The sequence below is a fragment of the Talpa occidentalis genome, unplaced genomic scaffold (assembly GCF_014898055.3).
Source record: "Talpa occidentalis isolate TD23 unplaced genomic scaffold, MPIMG_talOcc4v2.1 talOcc4.17, whole genome shotgun sequence".
NCBI classification, from domain to species: domain Eukaryota; kingdom Metazoa; phylum Chordata; class Mammalia; order Eulipotyphla; family Talpidae; genus Talpa; species Talpa occidentalis.
This window is the reverse complement of record NW_023601754.1, coordinates 22,903,329-22,925,442: the sequence shown is the minus strand read 5'-3', so window position 1 is coordinate 22,925,442 and position 22,114 is coordinate 22,903,329. Positions and strand designations below refer to the sequence as shown.

General features: G+C 35.1%; 1 protein-coding gene across 5 annotated transcripts in view; it reads left to right on the top strand.

Annotated features, from left to right (window-relative positions):
• Nucleotides 1-22,114, top strand: part of PHKB (phosphorylase kinase regulatory subunit beta) — a 223,376-nt gene that overhangs the window by 104,541 nt on the left and 96,721 nt on the right. For all 5 annotated transcript variants that reach the window (XM_037516321.2, XM_037516318.2, XM_037516317.2 and 2 more), the window contains 5 exons: nt 2,872-2,967; nt 4,046-4,243; nt 9,227-9,284; nt 11,697-11,774; nt 14,040-14,198. In XM_037516321.2, the coding sequence (XP_037372218.1) occupies nt 2,872-2,967; nt 4,046-4,243; nt 9,227-9,284; nt 11,697-11,774; nt 14,040-14,198 (589 nt within the window). The remainder of the gene's footprint in view (nt 1-2,871; nt 2,968-4,045; nt 4,244-9,226; nt 9,285-11,696; nt 11,775-14,039; nt 14,199-22,114) is intronic.

Sequence of the window (22,114 nt, the reverse complement as noted above, 5' to 3'; positions counted from 1 at the left end):
GGTTGTGAAGCTGCCCAAAGCCTCCATGGTGCCAGTTTGATCCTCGGCTGCTCCCTGGCAACCCGAGGAGGGTCCTGCATGGCGTGCAGGCCTCTCCTGCCGCCCGCTGCTCCCCTCAGCAGTGTACTTCGGTCCTGCCTGCTCTGCTCCCCGCTCTGGCTCTGGTGAATTCTTTCACCCTCCCGCGCTTCTGACTGTACCCAGTGCTTGCATAAATAAATAAATAAATCTTTAAAAAAAATTGTAAAAAAAAATTAGCACACAGAATGCAATAATTTCATATTCACATATTTTCTTACTTAATATTTTTTAACTCTGTCAAGTATGTTAATAAATGAACCATGAGTGAGGCTGTCTCCTAACAACCAGATTAATGCTAAACTGTCCTTCCTATATGAAAGTCCCTACTTCTTGTGTCTATTTATGAAATTTAGCTCAACAAAGCTTCATGTCATAGATGTTATTGTCAGTATTGTCAGAGCTCTGATTTGAGGAACACAATCAAGGTGAAATTTTACCTTTGCTCTCAAGGAGCTGACTTAGGAGATACACAGTCAAAAACCTGATGATTATTAAATAAAATAAAGGCTGTGCATGGCAGGGTATGACTATGAATACAGTGAGTTTCTGAGTGAAAGAATAATGATGATAATAAACCTCTAATGTTAACAGGAGGGCACTTAGAGAGAAGGTGAGGACCGGAGTTAGGATCTGAATTTGGGGAATTTGGTGGGAAAGCAAGTAGGATGGTTGGAACAAAACAGCACAGAAATGAATATGAGATGCTGGAAACCTGTGAATAAAAAAAAAAATAGGACTTATCATTTATCCTTAGGCTGGTAATTAATAAAGTTAATTGAATGCCACATCAGTTTGCTGTGAATTGAATTTTTAAAAGATAAAATCTGAGTAGAATAATTTATCAATAATGAAGTGAAATGGAAAATTTGGAAATTCTTGCTGTAATTTGATTAATATAAACATCCAATGTCTATGTTCTGACCACAAATAAATGACTTATATATCTAAATTCATCAAAACATTTGTTTCTTCCCTGCCAGTATAAGAAATATGTGCAAAGGGGAAAAATAATTTCATAGTGTTGCCATATTTTAACAGTGAGATCAAAAGCTAGTTAGTTAACTATATATTGTTTGGCTTTCCTAAATAAAAAATATACCATGCTTTTGGCTTATGGTTCGGATTTATAGAAGGATAAAACTCACCCAACACTTTGGGCAGCTATTATTCCTACTGAGAAGTTAATTTTTTTTAAGCCATCAAGGAGAACCTACTTTTGAAATTAATTATCACCTACTTTAAATTTTCAGGCATTAATTTTAGGTCTACAATTTTCAAAGGAAGCTCGATACGTCTGTATTGCCTGAATACTTTGCATAACATGAGCAGTCTTTCTCGTCATCACCTTTTCGATTCTGGCCTTAGCGCATCTGTCAGTATCTTGATTTCTCCAATTAAACACAGGAATATGAAAGGATGTTCTGTATGTATATGTCACTGCAGAATAGCTGATTAATTTTGGATATTTTTATCTTCCATTTACTGAAATCACAACTCTTCTGTTTCCATCAAAAGAACCTGTTTTAAGACTGGCAGCTCAACTTAACTCCTAAACAGAGTTTCTGTGATTGTATTCTAGTAAATACACTAGAAGATGATTCAGTCTAACCACTGTCATGGGGACTTTAAGTTCCAGTGGTGGCATAGAGATGCACTAAACCATCTATCCCAATCTCCATGATCACAGCAAACACTTTTGAGATAGTTGAAGGTTTTTTAGTTTCAGGGTGAATGCATCTTTGAATTTGGTGAGATTTGGGGTGAGATTTAGAAGGTAATAGTGAAGCAATATGAAATTTATGATTGTTGTCTTCTTCTTTTCCTTGTGTACTTTTCTGAATATTGTCTTGTGATGGGAAGAGTCTTTAGGATAAAATTTCACTCTTTGGCATTTGTAAAACATTTAGCTCCTAAGTATAGAACAAAACCATGTATAATCTATGACTGTGCTCTTAAATGTGGAAAGCTGTAATGGCTAAATAATTCAAAAAATTTAACTTGGTTAACAGACACAGTGACATTTTTTTGGTTACAGTTACCTTTTTGTTCAAGTTTTTTATTCTACTTGAAAGATATTTTTCAGTGTACAAAATCGTATAACTAATGTTTATATAATGGTTAAGGTGGAGGCATCTGTGTCCAAAATTGTTTTTTGAGCTCTTGCTTGTCAAACTAAGGTTTAGAATTCTTTTCATAAAATGAGGATAATATATCAACATATGGGATTAAATGAGATATTCTGTGAAGCATGCAGCACAGTGCCTGCCACTGAATATTAAGCTCATATTGTTTGCCTTGTTATACTTGAGATTCTCCTGTCTTTCTATTTTAATCAAGTAGTTTTTGTTTTAATCCATAATCCTACTTTATACTTAAGTTTCTTTAACTTGATCATATAATCAATGTTCTTTACTAGGACTGTACAATTTAGAATTTGTGAATCAGTTAATAGTTGCTTTAATCTTTGTAAAAAAAATTAGATGCATCATCTGTATATTTTTTAAAACAAGTGTTCTTAATTAGTTACCTTGTAATCAATGCATTTTTACTTATAAGAAAAGGAGAAATAAGGAAAATGTAAAAATAATATTTTTATGATTATAAAATTAATGTTTGTTGCAAAAAGTTTGAGAGATACTGAAAGTATAAAAAAGAAAATTTAAATCTGTAATGCTACTCTCATATGCAGCCAGTGTTAGTACTTTTAAGAAATGTCTTCGGTCAGAATGCCCAACATTCTCAAGTTCTTTTTTCTTAATTTAGAATATGTTTTTCTCTTTCTTATTCCAGGGCTGTTCCTGGTCAGTGATATTTGTGGATCTCGATGCTCACAATCGCAATAGACAAACGTTGTGTTCATTGTTACCCAGAGAATCAAGATCTCATGTGAGATAGTATTATAATAAATTAATATAATCAATTATTTATGATATGAAACCTTGTTTACTTTTCCAAGAAAGTGCTCTAAAATGCTAGAAGTTGCCAAAGAGATGAGAAGAGAATATAGAATATTGCCCCACACTCCCCTGGCCTTGGAGGTCTTGTTCAGGAAGTGAGCAGAGCTGTGGGTGGTAGCAACAAAGAATTTTTTATCATGAAGTATTAGAAAAATGCTTTTCCATAATTTATATTTTGTTTGAGTAAAATTACTTTCCACATTTCTTTCTGACAAACTTTAATATGCCCTGTATAACCCAAATACAGAGTTTTCTAGGGGTTATCTGTGACTTTATTCTTAGAAAGCACCCAAAATAATTTAATTATTTAAAAATTATTTATTTTAAAATAATTATTTAAGAATAATTTAATTATTTAAAAATAAGTTTTGTAGAAGTCATGCAAGATTATTATAAAAGAATAACAAATTCCACAAATAAACAAATGATAATATAATGTCCATGCATTATTTTGCCACTCAGTTATATCTTAGCATGACAACACTTGAGTTTATATGTTTTCACATAAAATTTTTGTATAATTATGTAACATTTTTATTTTACAAAGCTGAAAAATTATTGTTTATTTTGCTTTGATGACTTAGTTCTATGAATGTATGTATTTCTATATCAACAAGCATTTCTACAATGTAAATTTTAATAACTGCAAATTTATTCATGAAATTGTTGGATATTTAGATTATTTTCTGTTTTTTACTATTATAAACAAATTGTTATGACAAATTAAGTTGTAGTAACTAATTATTAGTCTTAAATTTTACATACTGCCTTAATTTTAAAGTATGGGTCCAGTATTGAACCTTGAAATACACCTTATTAATGGATGAAGTTTTATTTCACTTACACCTCACTAAACTATGCCATATAAACATCTGTCTGTTCCACCAAGATCTGTAGTCTCACTGTCAGATAACCTAGCTGAGTTTTCATCTCCATGATTCTTCTTGAGCTATGTTGATCCTAATGCTGTAGGTACTTACATTGCCTTCTTTTTCTTATTGCCCCAGAACACAGATGCTGCCCTGCTCCCCTGCATCAGCTATCCTGCATTTGCCCTGGATGATGAAGCTCTGTTTAGCCAGACACTTGACAAAGTAGTTAGAAAATTGAAAGGAAAATATGGATTTAAGCGTTTCTTGAGAGATGGATATAGAACATCATTGGAAGATCCCAACAGACGTTATTACAAACCAGCTGAAATTAAGGTATCAGCAAATATCCCCTAGCCATAGCAGAGTGATCAGGAGCAAGAGGCAGATTTCTTGTGTTTGAATTCTGGCTCTGCCATGGCTTTGAGCAAATTAATTAACATCTCTGTGTTTGAGATTCTTCATTGGGAAAATAATTGTACCGTCTACTATTATTGGTTCTCTTATGGAAGTTTTTATAACCTGATGTATGTTAAAGGTGCTTGGCATGTAGTTAGCACTCAATACGTTTTACTACCAGTGAGGGAGGTCCATTTGCTCTTATTAGGACATGTTGGTTCACTGAGTGATTATTTGTCTTTTCTTTCTTTTTTTCTTTTACATTTTAAAAGGAAAGACTTATTAGGAAAGAGAGAAAGAAAAAGAGAGGCATGTGCATCGTCACAGGCAGGCAGGAGAACTCTCATCATTTTTCTGTTGCATTTCAGTACTTTGCCTGCCTGCTCTATAACATTTGTCATACATAATAGAAAATGTATATTTGTGATATAACTTTCAATGTATTAAACCAATATTATTTTCTGTTTTACTTAGACCCTTCATTCTGAAATATAGTCCTCTAAATATTTATTTTTATAATATTTTACATTTTAAATACCAATATATCTAGCTTTATAATACCTGCTTATAAACTTTTCTGAAAATTATAACACTCAAAAAAAGCTAAGTGAGCATCCATCCACATTGCTGAAGTCTTTGCTTTAGTGAAGTAGATTAGAAATAACTTTTTATGCATAGTGATAACTTTGACTTGCTCACTAAAGATAGGTAAAGTCCCATAGTCTGTCTCTCTAAAAATGTTCTCCGTAACATTGTACCTTGTAAATTGTCAACTACATACATTTTGTTTGTAGGGCAACTAGACAAGCTGTCATTGTACTTAATGTCACAACTACCATTTGGGAGCTCGAGGAGCCATTTTTGTTGTGTACATTTTAAAAACTTTTCAGCAGTGTTAGTTTGAACCAAGAGATCCATTTCTCTCTTAAATACTGTTTTCCTTTCTATATAATACAATTCCTGTGCAGATTGACAACATTTACATTTGAATTGAACCTCTTGTAACTCTCACCCTGCACACTTTCCACTTTGGATCCGCCCAGCAGCAGTAGTGCTGCTGCTGAGCACTGCTAAGGAAAGTAGAATGAATCGACACCACTCTGATTCAGACTGTCTATCTCTTGGCTTCATCTTCCTCATTGCTTTCACTGCTTGTCTGCCATGGAATGCAGATGCTTCACTGCATCTCTTCATCTTATTTCTTTATGTACCACACTTATCAGTAAAATCGTTCATTGTTTGTCTTTCTCCATCTGATTTATTTCACTAAGCCTAATATCCTCTAGGTTCGTCCATGTTACAATAGGTGCTTTTCTGACCTTATTTCTTTTTTTTATTAAAGATTTATTTTATTTATGCATACAAGAACTGGGATAGAGACCAGAGGTGCGAGAGGTGAGAGGGTTCACCAGAGACAGAGTGGGGAACAGAACAGGCAGATCTACTGAAATATACTGCTGAGGGGAGCAGCAGGCAAGACAGGAAAGGTCTGCTGCGCCATGTGGGTAGCTCCTTGGCCAGGGATTGAACTCGTGCTGCAGAGGCTGCGGATAGCTTAATAGGTGGCGTCTTAACCCCTTGCGCCACCAGTGAGGCCCCATGGCCATATTTCACTAAACCTCTCCTTGGCAATTGAGCATCTTAACTGAGTTTTCTTTTTAGTCACCTTATTCTCTTCCTAATTCCCTATTTATTCACTGTCTTAGTTTTCTTTTCAGTTTCTTCTTCTTTTTTGAAATTTATATATATTTTAGATCATTGTTCCACTATCGAAAGCTACTAAAAATAGCGATTCCTCAGTCTACTAAAAATAGAGCTACCATATGACCCATCAATTCCACTCCTAGGGATCTACCCAAAAGACACAAAAACATTGATTTGAAAGAATACCTGTACTCCAATGTTTATTGCAGCACTATTTATAATAGGTAAAATCTGGAAACAACCCAAATGCCCAAAAATACATGACTGGATCAAGAAGATGTGGTATATATACACAACGAAATACTATTCAGCAGTCTTTTCAGTTTCTTCTTCTACTTCTGATAGTGGAATTTCAGATCTTCAGGCCTCGTCTCCCAGCTAGGAATGATCACAGGCTGCAGTAGCAGTGCTGAGGCCCAGCCACTAGACCACCACGGATTGTTGTCTCATGAAGCCACAGCAGGGATTTTGCTAATGCTCAGGCAAGCACGTGAGAAAAGGCAGATTTGTTTAGCAAAAGAAAAAGTTTATTGAGGAGAAAAGGAACAGAAATAAAGTGGGACTCCCAGGCCAGTGGAACCGGGCCAGGGAGGGCCAGGAAGGCAAAATAGACTTGTGCCTCAGGGAATGTAGACCTTCTTCCCCTGATTATTCTAAAGCTCCACCAGTCTCCTTGTGATTGGTTAGTTCTCCATGGTCTCATTCACTGCCTAAATGTCTCTGTGCCCAGAACTAAGTCTCCATGTTCCAGCCCTATCTTTTTTCTTCATTGTCCTCCATCAGGAATGTCCTGTTGACCTTAGTCCTGGGGTGTTTGACTCTCTCCCTTTGGAATCAATTGCCTTTTCCTTTATTCCTTTTGTTGTCTTTATCTCTGGAGCCTTCCTTAATTCTCCTGAAGTCCCCACCTTTAGTGTCCCTAAAGCTACCTGATTATCCTAACTTGCCCTGTGACTCACTTCCTCTTAAACTTTGCTCTTCTACTGAGTTCCATCCTCAGTTTTGTTCTCTGTTATAGTATTGGCTATCACTGTTAACCCCAGATATCTATCCCAAAGTGATACTTCTCCCCCTGCATGCCCTATCATGTATCCATATGCCTTCTGGATGCTCTACAGCGTTCCAGAAGGTGTCCTACACCTTCACAGCTTATCTATTCCTTCTGTCCAATATTGGATCTTAACCATATTGGATATTAACCCCTTAGCTGACATATGGTTTAAACAAATCACATCTTGTTAACCTCCAAATCTGAGACTCATTCTAGGCTCTTCCTTCTCATTTATCCCTCTTTGTCATTCTCTAAAGCTGACAGATTTAATCTTTAAATCTTATGCATATCCCTTTCTATTAACTCCTTGGTTTATGCTAGTGGTTCAAAACCAAGAACAGGCTTGCTCTCCAGGGGATATTTGGCAATATTCACAGACATTTTTCATGATCACAACTTCATACGCACTACTGACATCAAGGAGGTAGAGACCAGGGATGTTACTAAACAGTCTACAATAGAGAATTATTTGAGCCAAAATGTCAAAAGTGATGAAGGTGAAAAACCTTCATTGGTTGTCATCTTTTCTTTTTGGATCACTCTAATTGCTCTCCGTCTTTCCTGTCCTACAACTCTAATTAATACTAGCAAGTAAATCTAATGAATAAATCTGATACTCAGTATTCATCAGTGGTTTCCCCCCACTTACAGATCAAAGTCTTAGTCTCTTAGCGAGACTTCTCAGGCCCTTTCTGATCTGGCTGGCTTGAACTGTTATAGGGCAGCCCCGATACAAAATGGGGTGCCTGACTGTGGGTCCTCACCCGTGTGCTTAAAAGGACTTATCAATGCTCTACTGCAGACACACGCAAAAGGTTAATAAAAGGTTTATTTACAAGGGAAGGGCAAATGAGGAAATGTACAACTCAGGGAGAAAAGTGGGAGACAAAGTTTTAAATGAATCCTACCCGATCCGCCGATCAGGAATCCCAAATGGCACTCTTGAGAGCTGACCACAAGCCAGGAGCTGTGAAGCCAGGAGGCGAGAGAGCCCCCCAAGGCCCATGCGTTTGGTTTTTATACCCAACCTGGCTGCTTAACTCCACCCTCAGGTCCCAGTCACCTTCCCTTTGGTGGTGACGGGATTTGTCTTTCCCAATGTCTTGATGACTTTGGTCTGGAGTGGGGGTGGAGTCCACAAAGCCTGCATGGGATTAGCTCAGAACATCCTTTCCCCCTAATAGGCCCACCCATTGAGTTTCAGCTTTTACTACTTCTTCCTTACTCATTTCAAAAATACTGAAATGCTGATAATTTCTTTAACAAACTTTGTGCTTCCATGCATCTATAGTTTGTATTGTCTTTCCTTTGTGAAGTTTCTCTAGTTCATCTTCCCGGAGAAAGCCATCAAACATTACTTGAGAAGCATCTACTTTCCTAGAAATGCTTCCCTGACTCCAGACTCAGTTTCATTCCCTGTATTCCTGGTGTGCCTCATATAGACAGTATAATATGCTGTAGTGGTTTCTTTTTTTTTTATATATATATATAAGATTTATTTATTTATCTATCTATCTATCTATCTATCTATCTATCTATCTATCTATCTATCTATCTATCTATCTATTTATTTATTTATACATACATACATACAAGCACTGGGTACAGTCAGAAGCACGGGAGGTGAGAGAATTCACCAGAGCCAGAGCAGGGAGCAGAGCAGGCAGAAGGACTGAAGTACACTGCTGAGGGGAGCAGCGGGTGGCAGGAGAGGTCTGCACGCCATGTGGGACCCTCCTTCGGTGGCCAGGGAGCAGCTGGGGATCCAACCAGTGCTGCGGAGGCTGTGGGCAGCTTCACAACCCAGCGCTCAACCGCTGCGCCACTGGGGAGGCCTTGTAGTGGTTTCTTTACATGTCTGCCTCCCCACTAGTTCTTGAGCCCTTGAGAACCTATTCTCTACCTTTTTGTCTTCATAGCTCTTTGTCTAGTTGGTGTCAGGCGTCACTAAGTACTTAGTAAATATTTATTGATTGCTGCATAATGGTTTAAACGAATGTGCTTTTTTTTTTTGACTAAGAAGAGTTCTGAACATTTTGAAGTATAATTAAATATATAAAATCTGTCCAACATTGTTATTATAAATATTTTATGTATGTCCTAAATATAATTGTTCTAATTAATAATTAATTGTGAGGTTTTTAATATTTTATTTTCCATTTTAGCTATTTGATGGCATTGAATGTGAATTTCCTATATTTTTTCTTTACATGATGATAGATGGTAAGTGGACTTTTCCCCTGAAACTTAAGTTATAGAATATAAATGGTTTAAGGAAGAGCAGAAATAAAATATGACTCCGTTTAGCTGGCAAAATATACTGCATTTCAATGATATTAACTGCTCTGTGTTTTTACATGCTTTTCTGTTCTCTGAGTGAATGTTCTATCATTTAAAGACTTTAAATATGCTTTCAAGTATTTTTAAAAATGATACAAATGTATTTTCATATTTGCAAAGAAAAATTTTTATGAATAGAAATCATGACTATTATAATCTGTGACATTATAAATATCTATTAACATTTTTACTTAAGAATAGAGAAATATTAACTAAAATTCAGTTTTCAACTGTAAATACTAACATGACCTTTTTTAATTTGATACGTTTATGTTACATTTTATAATTTAAATTATACAACTTTTGCTTTCATGTATCTATATTATAACATAATTGCCATTAATACAATACCACATTGTATCATTATAGCATAATATTAAATTAATTATATATTATATTATATAATACACTATGCATTAGATCCCCATGACTTATTGCTATTCATTACAACTTTGCAACCTTAAATACCACCAACCTTATTTTACCAAGCCCCCCTCCCTGGTAATGACCATTTTACTGTCTATTTTTTTTTTCTAAATATAAGCTTGACTTTTTAAAATTCCACATATAAGTGATATCATTTAGTACTTGTCTTCCTTTGTCTGACTTATCTCACTTGAGCATAATGTGCTCAAGTTCCATCCATGTTGCTGCAAATGGCAGAAAAGCTTTCTTTCTCACTGATGATTAATATTCCAGTTTGTATAGAAAGCATCTCTATACACCATCCATTGATAGAAATTTGGGTTGTTTCTGTATCTTGGCTATTATGGATGATGGGGTAAACAAAGTATTCATAAATCTCATTGAGGTCACATTTTCATTTCTTTTGTGTGTATTCTCAGAGATGGTATGATAGATCTATTTTTCATTTTTTTGAGGCACTCTATAATGTTTTCCATAGTGGTTGGATTAATTTACACTCTCCCCAGCAGTGTAAAATGATGACCTTTTTACCATATCCTCACCAGCACCTGTTGTATTTTGTCTCCTTAATGATAGCTGTCTTGACAGGTGTGAAGTGATTGCTCATTGTGGTTTTGATTTCCATTTCCATGGTGATAAGTGATGTTAAACATCTTTTATATGCTTGTTGGCCATTTTGATAATCTTTTTAGAAAAATATTTAGTTCTTCTACTCATTTTGAATTGGATTGCTTGTTTTTGTTATTATGTTGTATTAGTTCTTTATATATATTGGATATTAACCTCTTATCTGATAGATGTTTTACAAAAATCTCATCTTGTTGTTTCTGAAGCTTTGGAGTTTGATGTAGTTCCATTGTTTATTTTTGCTTTTTTGTTTGTGCTCTTGGCTTCATGTCCAAAAATTCATTGCTAAGATAAACTTCTATGTTGTCTTCTAGGAGTTTTATGGTATCATGTATTTAATTATTTTATTCATTTTAAGTTCATTTTTGTAAATGATATGATATAGGGGTCTAATTTCATTGTACCGTATTTATTTGTTTTTCTAGTTTTCCCTGAATTGTTTTTGAAGAGATTTTCCTTCCCACATTGGGTGTTCTTAGCTCCCTTGTCAAATTTTAGTTGACCTTATGTGTCCAGATTTAATTTTGGGCTCTCTGTTTTGTTCTGTTGTTAAATATATATATTTAAGTGTGGTAAGTCTGACTGTTCTTTTTTCTCAGTATTGTTTTGGCTATTTGGGATCTTTTTGGTTCCACGCAAAATTTTAGATTGTTCAATTTCTGTGAAGCATGACTTTGTTATTTTGATAAGGATTGCATTGAATCTGTAGATAATTTTGGGTGGTGTGACCATCTTAGCAATATTAATTCTTCTAATCTACAAATGCAGAATTTTTTTGTCTGTGTCTTCTTCAGTTTCTTTCTTTAAAGTCTTATAATTTCTGTTGTACAGATCTTTTACTTCCCTTGGTTAAATTTATCCTAACTCTTTTATTGTTTTGGTGCTATTGCAGATGGGATAGTTTTCTGTGTTTCCTTTTCCAGTGCTTACTAATTAGTGTAAAGGAGGGCCACCGCTTTGTGTGGGTTGATATTATAACTTGTAACTTTAACTAAATAATTGATAAATTCCAACAATGTTTTGCTTGACTCTTTGGGTTTATAACATGACCTTCTAAAATCAATTTCCTGGAAAAATGCCACATTACATTAGCTTTTACATTTTGTTTTTATCATTTTCATAGAAAATTACCAAAATATTTCAACTGGGCATTTACAAATAGATTTTTCTAAGTTAAAATTTTCTAAGTTCTCTGATGCTTTTGAGTTCAGCTGCTATTGGATTGTGTATTTTACATTTTAGGAGTTTTTAGAGGCAATCCGAAACAAGTAAAGGATTATCAGGATCTTCTGACTCCAGTACTGCATCAGACCACAGAAGGTATAGTTGAATTTTTTTCCCCAAGAAATTCTCCCTACTGGTATTTCCTTTATGCTGTTTTGAAATGTATAGGTGATTGCTTTTTAAACAGACTAACCCATGAAAAAAATGAATAGGGTCTCAAATGAATTAGAAAAAATGTTTTTTTTAAAGATTTATTTATTTATGCATACAAGAACTAGGGTACAGGCCAGAGGTTCAGGGGGTGAGAGGATTCACCAGAGACAGCGTGGGGAGCAGAACAGGGAGGCTGACTGAAATACACTGCTGAGGGGAGCAGCGGGCGAGACAGAAGAGGTCTGCTGCACCATGTGGGTAGCTCCCTGGTCAGCTGGGATCGGACTCATGCTGCAGAGGCTGTGGATAGCTTCACAGTGCTGTGCTTAACCCCTTGTGCCACCACGGAGGCCCCCAAAATTGCTTTTTATAAGAGGAATCCATTAGTCAAGACAGAGATAAATTCAGGTGTTGATGGCAATAATAATTACAAAATAGTTTGTCAAGTTGACAGAGATTCTCCAATTTGTAGCCTACTGTATAACTGTTTTTCCCTGTGTGTTGTGACAGTAATATGAGGTGACTGAGTTTTATCCAGGTCCCTAGAAATGCTGTATTCAGATGAGTGTCACCTCCTCCTATAAGGCTCTGGACAGCCTAAAGGTGCTACATTGCCAATAACATCTGGCTCCTCTCTGACGTTGCTTCTAAGACTTTTAAAATGTTATTTTATCTATCTGTGGTGGTGCTGAAATATCTTTGAGGATAGACTGAATATTTTATAAATGGCCAGAAGATCAAGTTTCATGAATAAGAGTATTTTAATTTCAGTTAAATACCAGCAGGGATCATAAAAGAACATAACTGATTTTTCTGTATAATAAAAATTAATTCTCAAAAGAATTCCAGATAATTTCCAGATATTGTGGGAGTTTGGAAGTATTAGTAAAAACAGAATTTAATGTTAAAGTAGTGACATGTATATAGATAAACATTGAGTTCCAAATAGGTATTAATTTTTTAAAGCGGTTATTTATGATTGTAGGCTCTGAATAATCACTTGTCCAGTGTGAAATATGATATAATAATAAATGTTGTAATGAATGTACTATTAGAATTTCCATGCACCCAGTCTTGTTATATGTAGTGGTATGTCATTGCTGCATGGAAGTGGTAGTTTTGTGTACCATACTTTAGACTTTGTCATGTTCAGAGAGTGCTGTTCAAACTTTTCTTTATGCATCATAGACTTTTTTTTGTTTGTTTTTTTTACTGATTATGGACACAAATATCACTGTTGATTGATGCATGAAGACAGAATGAAATTTTAGGTAAATCTGTACAATATTGATAGGAAAATTGAGTTTATTCTGGGCTGAAATTGTAAGACGTCTTCTGTAGCACTCTTGTAGAATGTTGCCCCATCTTATGTCATCCACAAATATTCCTATCTTTAAATAATAATTTATTATGTCTACCAAGCTATATTTTTAAATGATTGGACCACAGGGAAAGATGGATTTTTCTCCTCATTGATATTGAATGGTAGATAACGGGCTTAATGTTTAAAATGAAGATTTCTTTGCTTTAAGCAGTGATTCAGGGTCATAGTGCTTCCCTTAAGATTACAATTTCTCACTTGTAAAGCTTCCATAGACTAGTCCTAATAAAATAGCTTCTCTAGGGGCCTCCCTGGTAGTGCAAGGGGATAAGTCTCAGACTATGAAGCTGTCTGCAACCGCTGCAGCACGAGTTTGATTCCTGGCCAGGAAGGTGACCCAAATGGCGCAGAAGTCCTCTCCTGCCTTGCCCACTGCTCCCCTCAACAGTGTGTTTCATTCTGTCTGCCTGTTCTGTTCCCCACTCTGTCTCCGGTGAGTCCTCTCACCCCCATACCTCTGGCCTGTACCCCAGTTCTTGTATGCATAAATAAATAAATAAATCTTTAAAAATTAAAATAAAATAGCTTCTCTAATGGTTCTAAATATTTGCACACTATGTATTTGTTGATTCAATTAAGGATGTTAAAATTAAATATTGTTAAAGAAGACTATGTACACAGTGTTGGCTAAAGCAGAACATACACTGTCAAATAAGTGTTTTAAAATCAAGATTTTTCAACATGTTCTACTGGCAATTTTTGAAAGGAATCAAAATACCCAGTTTTCTCTAGCCTATCAAATCTGTTACCTCCTTTCTCTTTCTGGGAAAATTGGATGATGATACTGATTTCATAGATTTTTTAATATTTATTTTTAAATTCCACAGGTTACCCTGTCATACCAAAGTACTATTATGTGCCAGCTGATTTTGTAGAATATGAAAAAAGAAACCCTGGTAGTCAAAAGCGATTTCCTAGCAACTGTGGCCGTGATGGAAAACTGTTTCTTTGGGGACAAGCTCTGTATATCATTGCAAAACTCTTAGGTAAGTGGAGAGGTAGGGAATTTTTTTCCCTTATCAAGTCATTAGAAATAAGTATGTCTATGCTGACATTTTTTCTTGGATTTGGGTGGTGTTTCATGCTGCTAGGAGGTCTTTGGGGGGGGGGTGTTTCTTGTATGTGAAGGTAAATTATCAAGTCTATTTCACTGAATGATGATGGACAATTTCTGGGAAGAAAGTACAATACGGCTTCCCTGGTGGTGCAGCGGGTTTGGACACAGCACTGTGAAGCAATCTGCAGCCACTGCAGCATGAGTTCTATCTCTGGCTAGGGATATGACCCACAGACTCAGCAGTGTATTTCAGTCATTCTGCCTATTCTGCTCCCCACTCAGTGTCTGGTGAATCCTCTCACCCTACATACCTCTGGCCTGTACCCCAGTTCCTGCATGTATAAATAAATGAATCTTAAAAACAAAAATAAAAGTAAAATAGGTATGGGTAGCATTATGATAATTTAAGTGGCAGCATTCAGCTCAGTGTATACATTCTTGCAGAAGGCCATGGAAACTTTGAGTTACATTTAGGTTGTGTAATAAAATTCTGATTTATTATGATAGTCACACTTTGTCATTGTTTTACCAAAGGGAATTGGTTATCTAGTTGCCTCAAAATTTTCTTTGCAATAAATACATATTTACAATTTATTCAGTAAACTAGAGGATTAATGGGACTATTACTCATAATTCTGTCAAGAATTAGTTTTCAGTGTCTCTTAAAATTTCAACTGAGTAACATTACTCTTTGGACATGTTGAATTTAAAGGTAATTTGATGAACCCAGAAAAAGCATTATACATCTTTCTGTACTATTCCTTGCTAAAATTTCATATATTATTACATTTTAATTAAAGAAAGCTATCATAGGGGGGCCTCCCTGGTGGATGAGGAGTTTAGTTTCAGCACTATTACCACTATGGTCCGAGTTCAATCCCCAGCCAGAAAGCTAACCCACAAATGGCACACATGGGTTATCCTGTCTCACCTGCTGTTCCCCTTATCAGTGTATTTCAGTAAATCTGCCTGTTCTGCTCCCCACTCTGTCTCTGGTGAATTCTCTCACCCCCTTGCACTTCGGGCCTACACCCTTGTTCTTCTCAAAAGTAAATACATAAATAAGATAAAAAGAAACAATGGTTGCATATGTGATATGTATATTTAAAAAAGCTATCATATTTGAGTCAAACTTCCTTTATGACAGATTAAGAAACAGACTGCTTATAAATATTGTACCCACACTAAAACACCTGCTTTCTGTATGAAATTCTGTTACTGTTTTTGTATTACTATATAAATGCTAAGTTTGTGCTGTAAGAGTAATCATCTTTGGATCTTTTTTTACATTTCAATATGTAAGACTATTTTGAAATCCATATTTTCAATTCAAGATTTACATAATGATATATAAATCCGGACAGAAATTAATCAAAAAAGAGAAAGTAAGTTAATACTGTTTCCTCTTTGCTTCTCAATTGTATTTTCTTGATCTTCATGTATATTTAAATTCTAATTTGAGAATCTGTATAAAAATTTTCTTCTTTTAAAGGGATATCTTTTTGATAAGTAGGTGATATTATTTATATAGGTTTTGCTTTTAGGTTTTCATTTATATACATATATATGTATAAAGTGAGAGAGAAAGAGCGAGCAAACAAGAGAGCACGCTTTCTTAAAATCAAGTCAAGTTGGAAAGGTTATCTCTGGTTAGAAACTTATTTCCCACTCACTAGCATGGGTTCAGAGAAACCTTGTTAATACTGCACTCAAATAAATAAAATAAATAGCTAAATAAAACAGATTTTATGGAGGAGTAGTTGACCTACCTAAGGACAACAATTTTAATGTCAGAATTATACGTTTCCATATACTACACTTGGAAATTATATATGTGCATGATGAAATTTTTCTGTGATTCTGAGTCTGAAAACTGATACTTGGGGTCTGGAAATTGAGATCTAAATCTTCTCCATTCTGGGTTTTTTTTTTTTGTTTTTTTGTTTTTTTGTTTTTGGCATATTCAGCCTTGGATTGATACAGCTAGAAAGAATCCTATTTGAGCTAAGTCTTTGGATAAAACTAAGAAGACTAATGAATTGGGAACATAGAATTGATGGTAATCTACATAAGCATGTTGAGCTTCAAAAAAAAATTGAAAACAAACATTGACAGACAATGAAAAAAGCATTAGAGCTTTTTTACTCCAAAATAAATGTTTTGAATGTACACAGATTTTGAATATAGTTAGCATTTTCTTATGTTAAGACCAGGGTGAATAGAAATAGTACAGGTCATGCCTTCATCTCTATTTTATGACTCAAAGGAAGAGGAATGAGTCTTCAAAGAATGAATCAATCCCTCTTTTCCCTGCTACATTTGTGGAAAAAGAACATGCAGATAGTGTGTCACAAACTATGGTACCACATATGTTTTTTTCCCACTTAAAAAGGAGATGCTGCTTAGGCACCCAAGCTGTGTGTCATCTGGCTAACAATGGCTGGTAAAGGTGCATACCATCTCAAAAGACTGATTCATTTAGTTGCTCTAAACTGTAGTATACATCCCCCAATAACTGTCAAACTTCTATGGATGTTATTAAGATTCCAGACATCACATTTACAAAGTCTTATTTATTCATTGAGGAACAATTGGATATCTGCTTGATAGCAATTTGTGGGCAGCTAATCATAGATACACAGTTACATGCAAATAATAGAACAGCAAATCTTTAAATTATTATGTCTTTTGCTAATTCAGTACAATTTGTATCTGGTGAAGTCTAGTAAGAATACTGTATTTTATTTTATGTATACCTTAGTGAAAAAAGATACAACAAATCTAAATGACTTTTATTCCATTATTTGAGGAAGAAATGTTGTGTATATGGTTTCCTGGACCAGGATCTGTGTTCTCTACTGTGTTCTTAGAAAATAATTAGTACTCACAATTTTTTTTAATTTAGAAAATTTTGACTTTTAGTAAATCAGTGTTTATATTAAAATAGGTAAATAAATTAAAAAATGTTAATTTTAAATGAGGTAAGACATTTTAAGGTAAAACTTTTGACTTATTTTAGAATAAAATGATTATTAGTTATACCCTTGATTGTTATTTAATTTGGAAGTTTAGAAAGCTATCCATGTAAGTTATGATTAGTCTATAGAAAGTAGTATGCCTTCTTTGAGTTCTTGGCAAAAATAATGTTAAAAAAATATTTATCACTTAAAAGTCACTTGAAAATCATGATCTTTGGATTGAAATTTTTCTGGGTTAAGAAAATTAGAGAAATGTAATGTAAGGTTATTATTAACTTTGCTATTTCCACAAAGCCAATACTTAACTTTAACTTATTTTCTTACTTAACATTTTATAAGAGAAATTAGCATAACAGTTGTTTAGCTCTAAAAAAAATTCTGATTTCTAGACATTAACTTGTCTTTTCCATATAGATGACATATTCTTGCCTTCCCCTGTGCAGTGGACATTCACAGTGATGTCCTGCATTCAGGTACCACCATAAGATCTCAAATCCTTAAATATCTGTTGTGAATGAAAAAATTTTTACAGGATGGATAATTTGAGAACATTATTCACAAACAAAGCATTAAAGCAAGGTAGTACTTTGATTAAACTTGAATTATTGAGCAATTTTAATTACGTTTCTCTTTCTTGCATTCAAACTTCCAGAATATTCAATTTTTTTTTCTTGACTTTCAGAAAGGGTTATTTTTCTTTTGGGGATGGGTACTATCTAATATCTTAGGAATGCTGATAAGAGACTTTTAACATGATAAAATAGATATAGAAGTACTTTTAAGTAGCCAAAATACTATCCACATATAAAGGTCCTAACTTGAATTTCTGACTCCCTGTCATTCTTTGGTCTGTCATTGTTTGGAGTTTATTTGCCAGTAAAAACTACATTTTAAATAATTTTTAGCACCTGGCAAATTTTAAGTACAGGATAAAGTTTATTTTCCTATCATCTTCTTTCTCTATTTCCTCCTTCCCCAGTTTCTCTTTCTCTTTTTTTCATTTTTCTTGGACTGTACTGTAAAGATCAAGTTTGTGGGTTATGAACTTTAAAAACTACATTGTTTGGGGCCTCCCTGGCGGCGCAAGGGGTTAAGCACTGCACTATGAAGCAATCCACAGCCTTTGTAGCACGAGTTCAATCCCTGGCCAGCCAGAGAGAAACCCACAAGAAACCCTCTCCTGTCTCGCCCGCTGTTCCTCTCAGTAATGTATTTTGGTCAGTCTGCCTGTTCTGCTCCCAACTCTGTCTCTGGTGAATACTTTCAGCGCTGCCCCCCGCCCCCCCATTTCTGGCCTGTACCCAGCTCTTGTATGCATAAAATAAATAAATCCTAAAAAAAAAAAACCTACACTGATACCAGTTCTACCACATACTACTTATACTTGAAGAATTTTCTTAACTTCCATGGCCATTAATTTCTTTCTTTCTTTTTTTTTTTTTTGTTATAAGCATTAACTGATGAGAAAATACTCATGACGTATATATACTATGGGGCAAATACATACTTAAATACTTCTGCTTCCTGGCCTTCTATCCTCCCTCCCTCTCTCAAGCACAGTTTAAGAGATAGTATTTTAGTAAAAATGTATCATAGCTCTTGTTAACCAGGCAGCTCAGGATGCTCCTGGGCCCTCCTTGCAGATACTCCCGTTGCTGCAAAACTCATCACAGGAAGAAAATGCTTCCCTTGCTGCTACTAAACCATTCATTCACTCAGTGATTCAGCTGCTGCTTGTAGAGACCTACTCAAATGTGACAACATAGGAAATATTCCTGTCCCTCTGCTGGTAGCCTAGTTATTTTATATATACTACCTCCTAATTCCAGTGTTTGTAACTAAGAGAAATCCATTTGCATTTGATTATATTCATGCTATTTCTTACCCAGTTGACCTCCAGGCCACTGATGGAGCCTGGAAAGTATGATCATTGCCTGGTTGCATGAGGATGTGAAAAATGGAGGTCTTGATTTTCACCTATCTGTTGACTTCAGATACAGTGAATTCCTTACTCAGTATAACACAAGGCTTTGTTACTGATCAGTTAAAGATAAAATGAACAGATAAGTGTACAGGTAAAATTCTACATTGTGGTTGCTAAGAGATTTCCTGTTAACACTTCAAGAAACTTCAAGCAGAAAGACATTGATTTCTGAGCACTTTAATTACCTTTTTTATGGCATCCATGTCATTGCCAGTGACTTAAAGTGGGGTGTCCAGAAGGCACTAAAACCATCTTGAGAACACATGTAATACAGTATTATGTCCATGTTTTCACTTAGAATTTTCTTCCTCCACCTTATTGCATAAATGACTGAATTTCTTAAAATTAAAATTTCTAGATAAATTGATACTAAGCGTAGCAAACATATAAAAATTGTGCAGTCCTACCCTCAAATATATTGGTAATATTGAATATGAAAGCAGTGATACCTAGAATCTGAACACTCTGCATACAGAGTGTTCTGACTTTTCCAATGGATACTACTAATATGTGCCTTAAAATTTACTCAGACCATTACAAATATTTTCCTAAGTAATTCTCCTAACTTCTCTATGAGATGGGTACTTTATGTCATAAGCGAAACTCAGAAGAGATTAGCAACTGCCCAAGGTCACATAACTCATCACTGAAAGAGAGTTTATTGCTTTGTTCAGAAGTCTTCAGGGTGATTATGTTACCTGTAACTGTAGTAGCATTAAATATGTTCATTAAAGACAAAAACTTTGCTAACCTAATAATAAGGTAATAATTATATACTATTTGCATTTCCATGCTTGTTAAAAACATCCTTCTTAGTCATTTCTGTATCCCCTGTGAATTGTCCAGTTAACCTTGTCTATTTAACTTTGTCTACTTAACCTTGGTTTTAATAGTTTCTCATATTACTCTGCATGAATGTTTTGTAGTCATTTATATATTTTTTCTGTGATTTTACTAGTTCACCTCTAAACTTTTCTTCTGCTGTTTCTTGATGATGAAATTTAAAATCTTTATATATTCACATTGTTTTTTCTTTAAATTTTACCATGGAGTTTAAGTTTCATTTTAGATATTCCGTCCCTTTTAATTGAGTTAAATATATATCAGTTAATATATATGTATGTGTATGAATTTTCTGGTGTATCATATGAGCTTTAGGATCTACAATCTCTTTTTCTCCACAAAGAAAATACACATATTGCTTATATGCGTTGCTTATATGAAAATACATGTATTGCTTATGTGTTTAATACATGTATTGCTTATATGTGTTGCTGCAGCTGAAAATCAGTTTGACTTTGAAGCACATAATTTTGCCCCAGGGATTATCTACTGAACTCATGTTAGTGTGTACTATGTAATTTTGGTGTCCTGATTAAACTCACTTGTTCTGTTAAATTTTCTTTAAATTTTCATTGCACTGAAGAAACAAAAACTCTTCTGAATATATTCTTTTTACCCTCAACAGTTATTGTTTGAGGTAAACCTAGGGTATATTTCATAAATCTTTTTGCCATAAAAATGCAAATATTAATGAAACTAACCTGTCTCTTATTTATATAAAAGCTTTATTGTCTGTGAGGTTTGGTACTGTTTTGTGAAATGTAGAAAGCCATTGTTCCTTTATGCTTCTTTTATTTTCATTTCAATATTCCCTAGTGGTCAAGTGTAAATCTTTGCAGGCTTGTCATTATTTACCAGAAAACAAGTGCCATAGAATTGTCACAGTAAGGAACTCTGTTTTTTTTGTTTGTTTGTTTGATTGTTTTCTGAATGATAAAAATCAATGCAGTGTAAAACAAAATCTATTAACTTGACCTTTTAAGGTATTTGTCAATTTCAGCATTATGGAATTCAATGATTATGGCAATTAATTTGTCCAAATTAGTTAATTGACCATTTCCTTATTTTGTTTGGTAAGTGCCTTGCATGCCTACCTGATGCCAGGTGCTGTGCTGGTAGTGGGGGAAGCTGTGAGGAGAGCCTCTTGGGTTGTGGGGAGTACTGAGTATGGGCTGCATCATGAAACTAGATACACATGTGTGGTAAATGAGAAAAATGAGAAGGAAATGCAAAGAAATAAGCTTTTTCAAAAGATTTACTTAATGGGGTCTCCCCTAGTGGCGCAGCAGTTGAGCTCTGGGCTGCGAAGCTGCCTACAGCCTCTGCAGCGCTGGTTCCGATCCCCTGCCGCAGGCGAGGGTCCCACATGGGGCGCAGACCCCTCCTGCTGCACCCGCTGCTCCCCTCAGCAGTGTATTTCATCGGTCTGCCTGTTCTGTTCCCCGCTCTGGCTTTGGTGTATTCTCTCACCCTCCCCCGCTTCTGACTGTACCCAGTGCTTATATAAATAAAATAAATAAATCTTAAAAAAAATTGGGCCTCCCCGGTGGCACAGCGGTTGAGCACTGGGCTGCGAAGCTGCCCTGCAGCCTCTGCAGTGCCCGTTATATCTCCGGCCCCTGGCAAGGGTCCCACATGGCGCGCAGACTTCTCCTGCCGTGCCCACTGCTCCCCCTCAGCAATGTACTTCTGTCAGTCTGCCTGATCTGCTCCCCCTCTGTCTCTGGTGAATTCTCTCACTCTCCCGCGCTTCTGACTGTACCCAGTGCTTGTATAAATAAATAAATAAAATCTTTTAAAAAAAAAAAAGATTTACTTAATGTGATTCCTAACAATTTCAAAAGATCTGCATTTGTGCTTTCCAAGGATATGAAATTTCTTTATTTGCCATAATTTATAAATAAGAAAATAATAAAGATAGAATTTCATTTCTCTAGAATGACAGTGAAACATTAATTATGTAAAATGCTTATTGGTAGTGGAAATTTTTTCACAACTCAATGATCAGACAAATGAGATCGGGAAATAATTTGCTGCTAT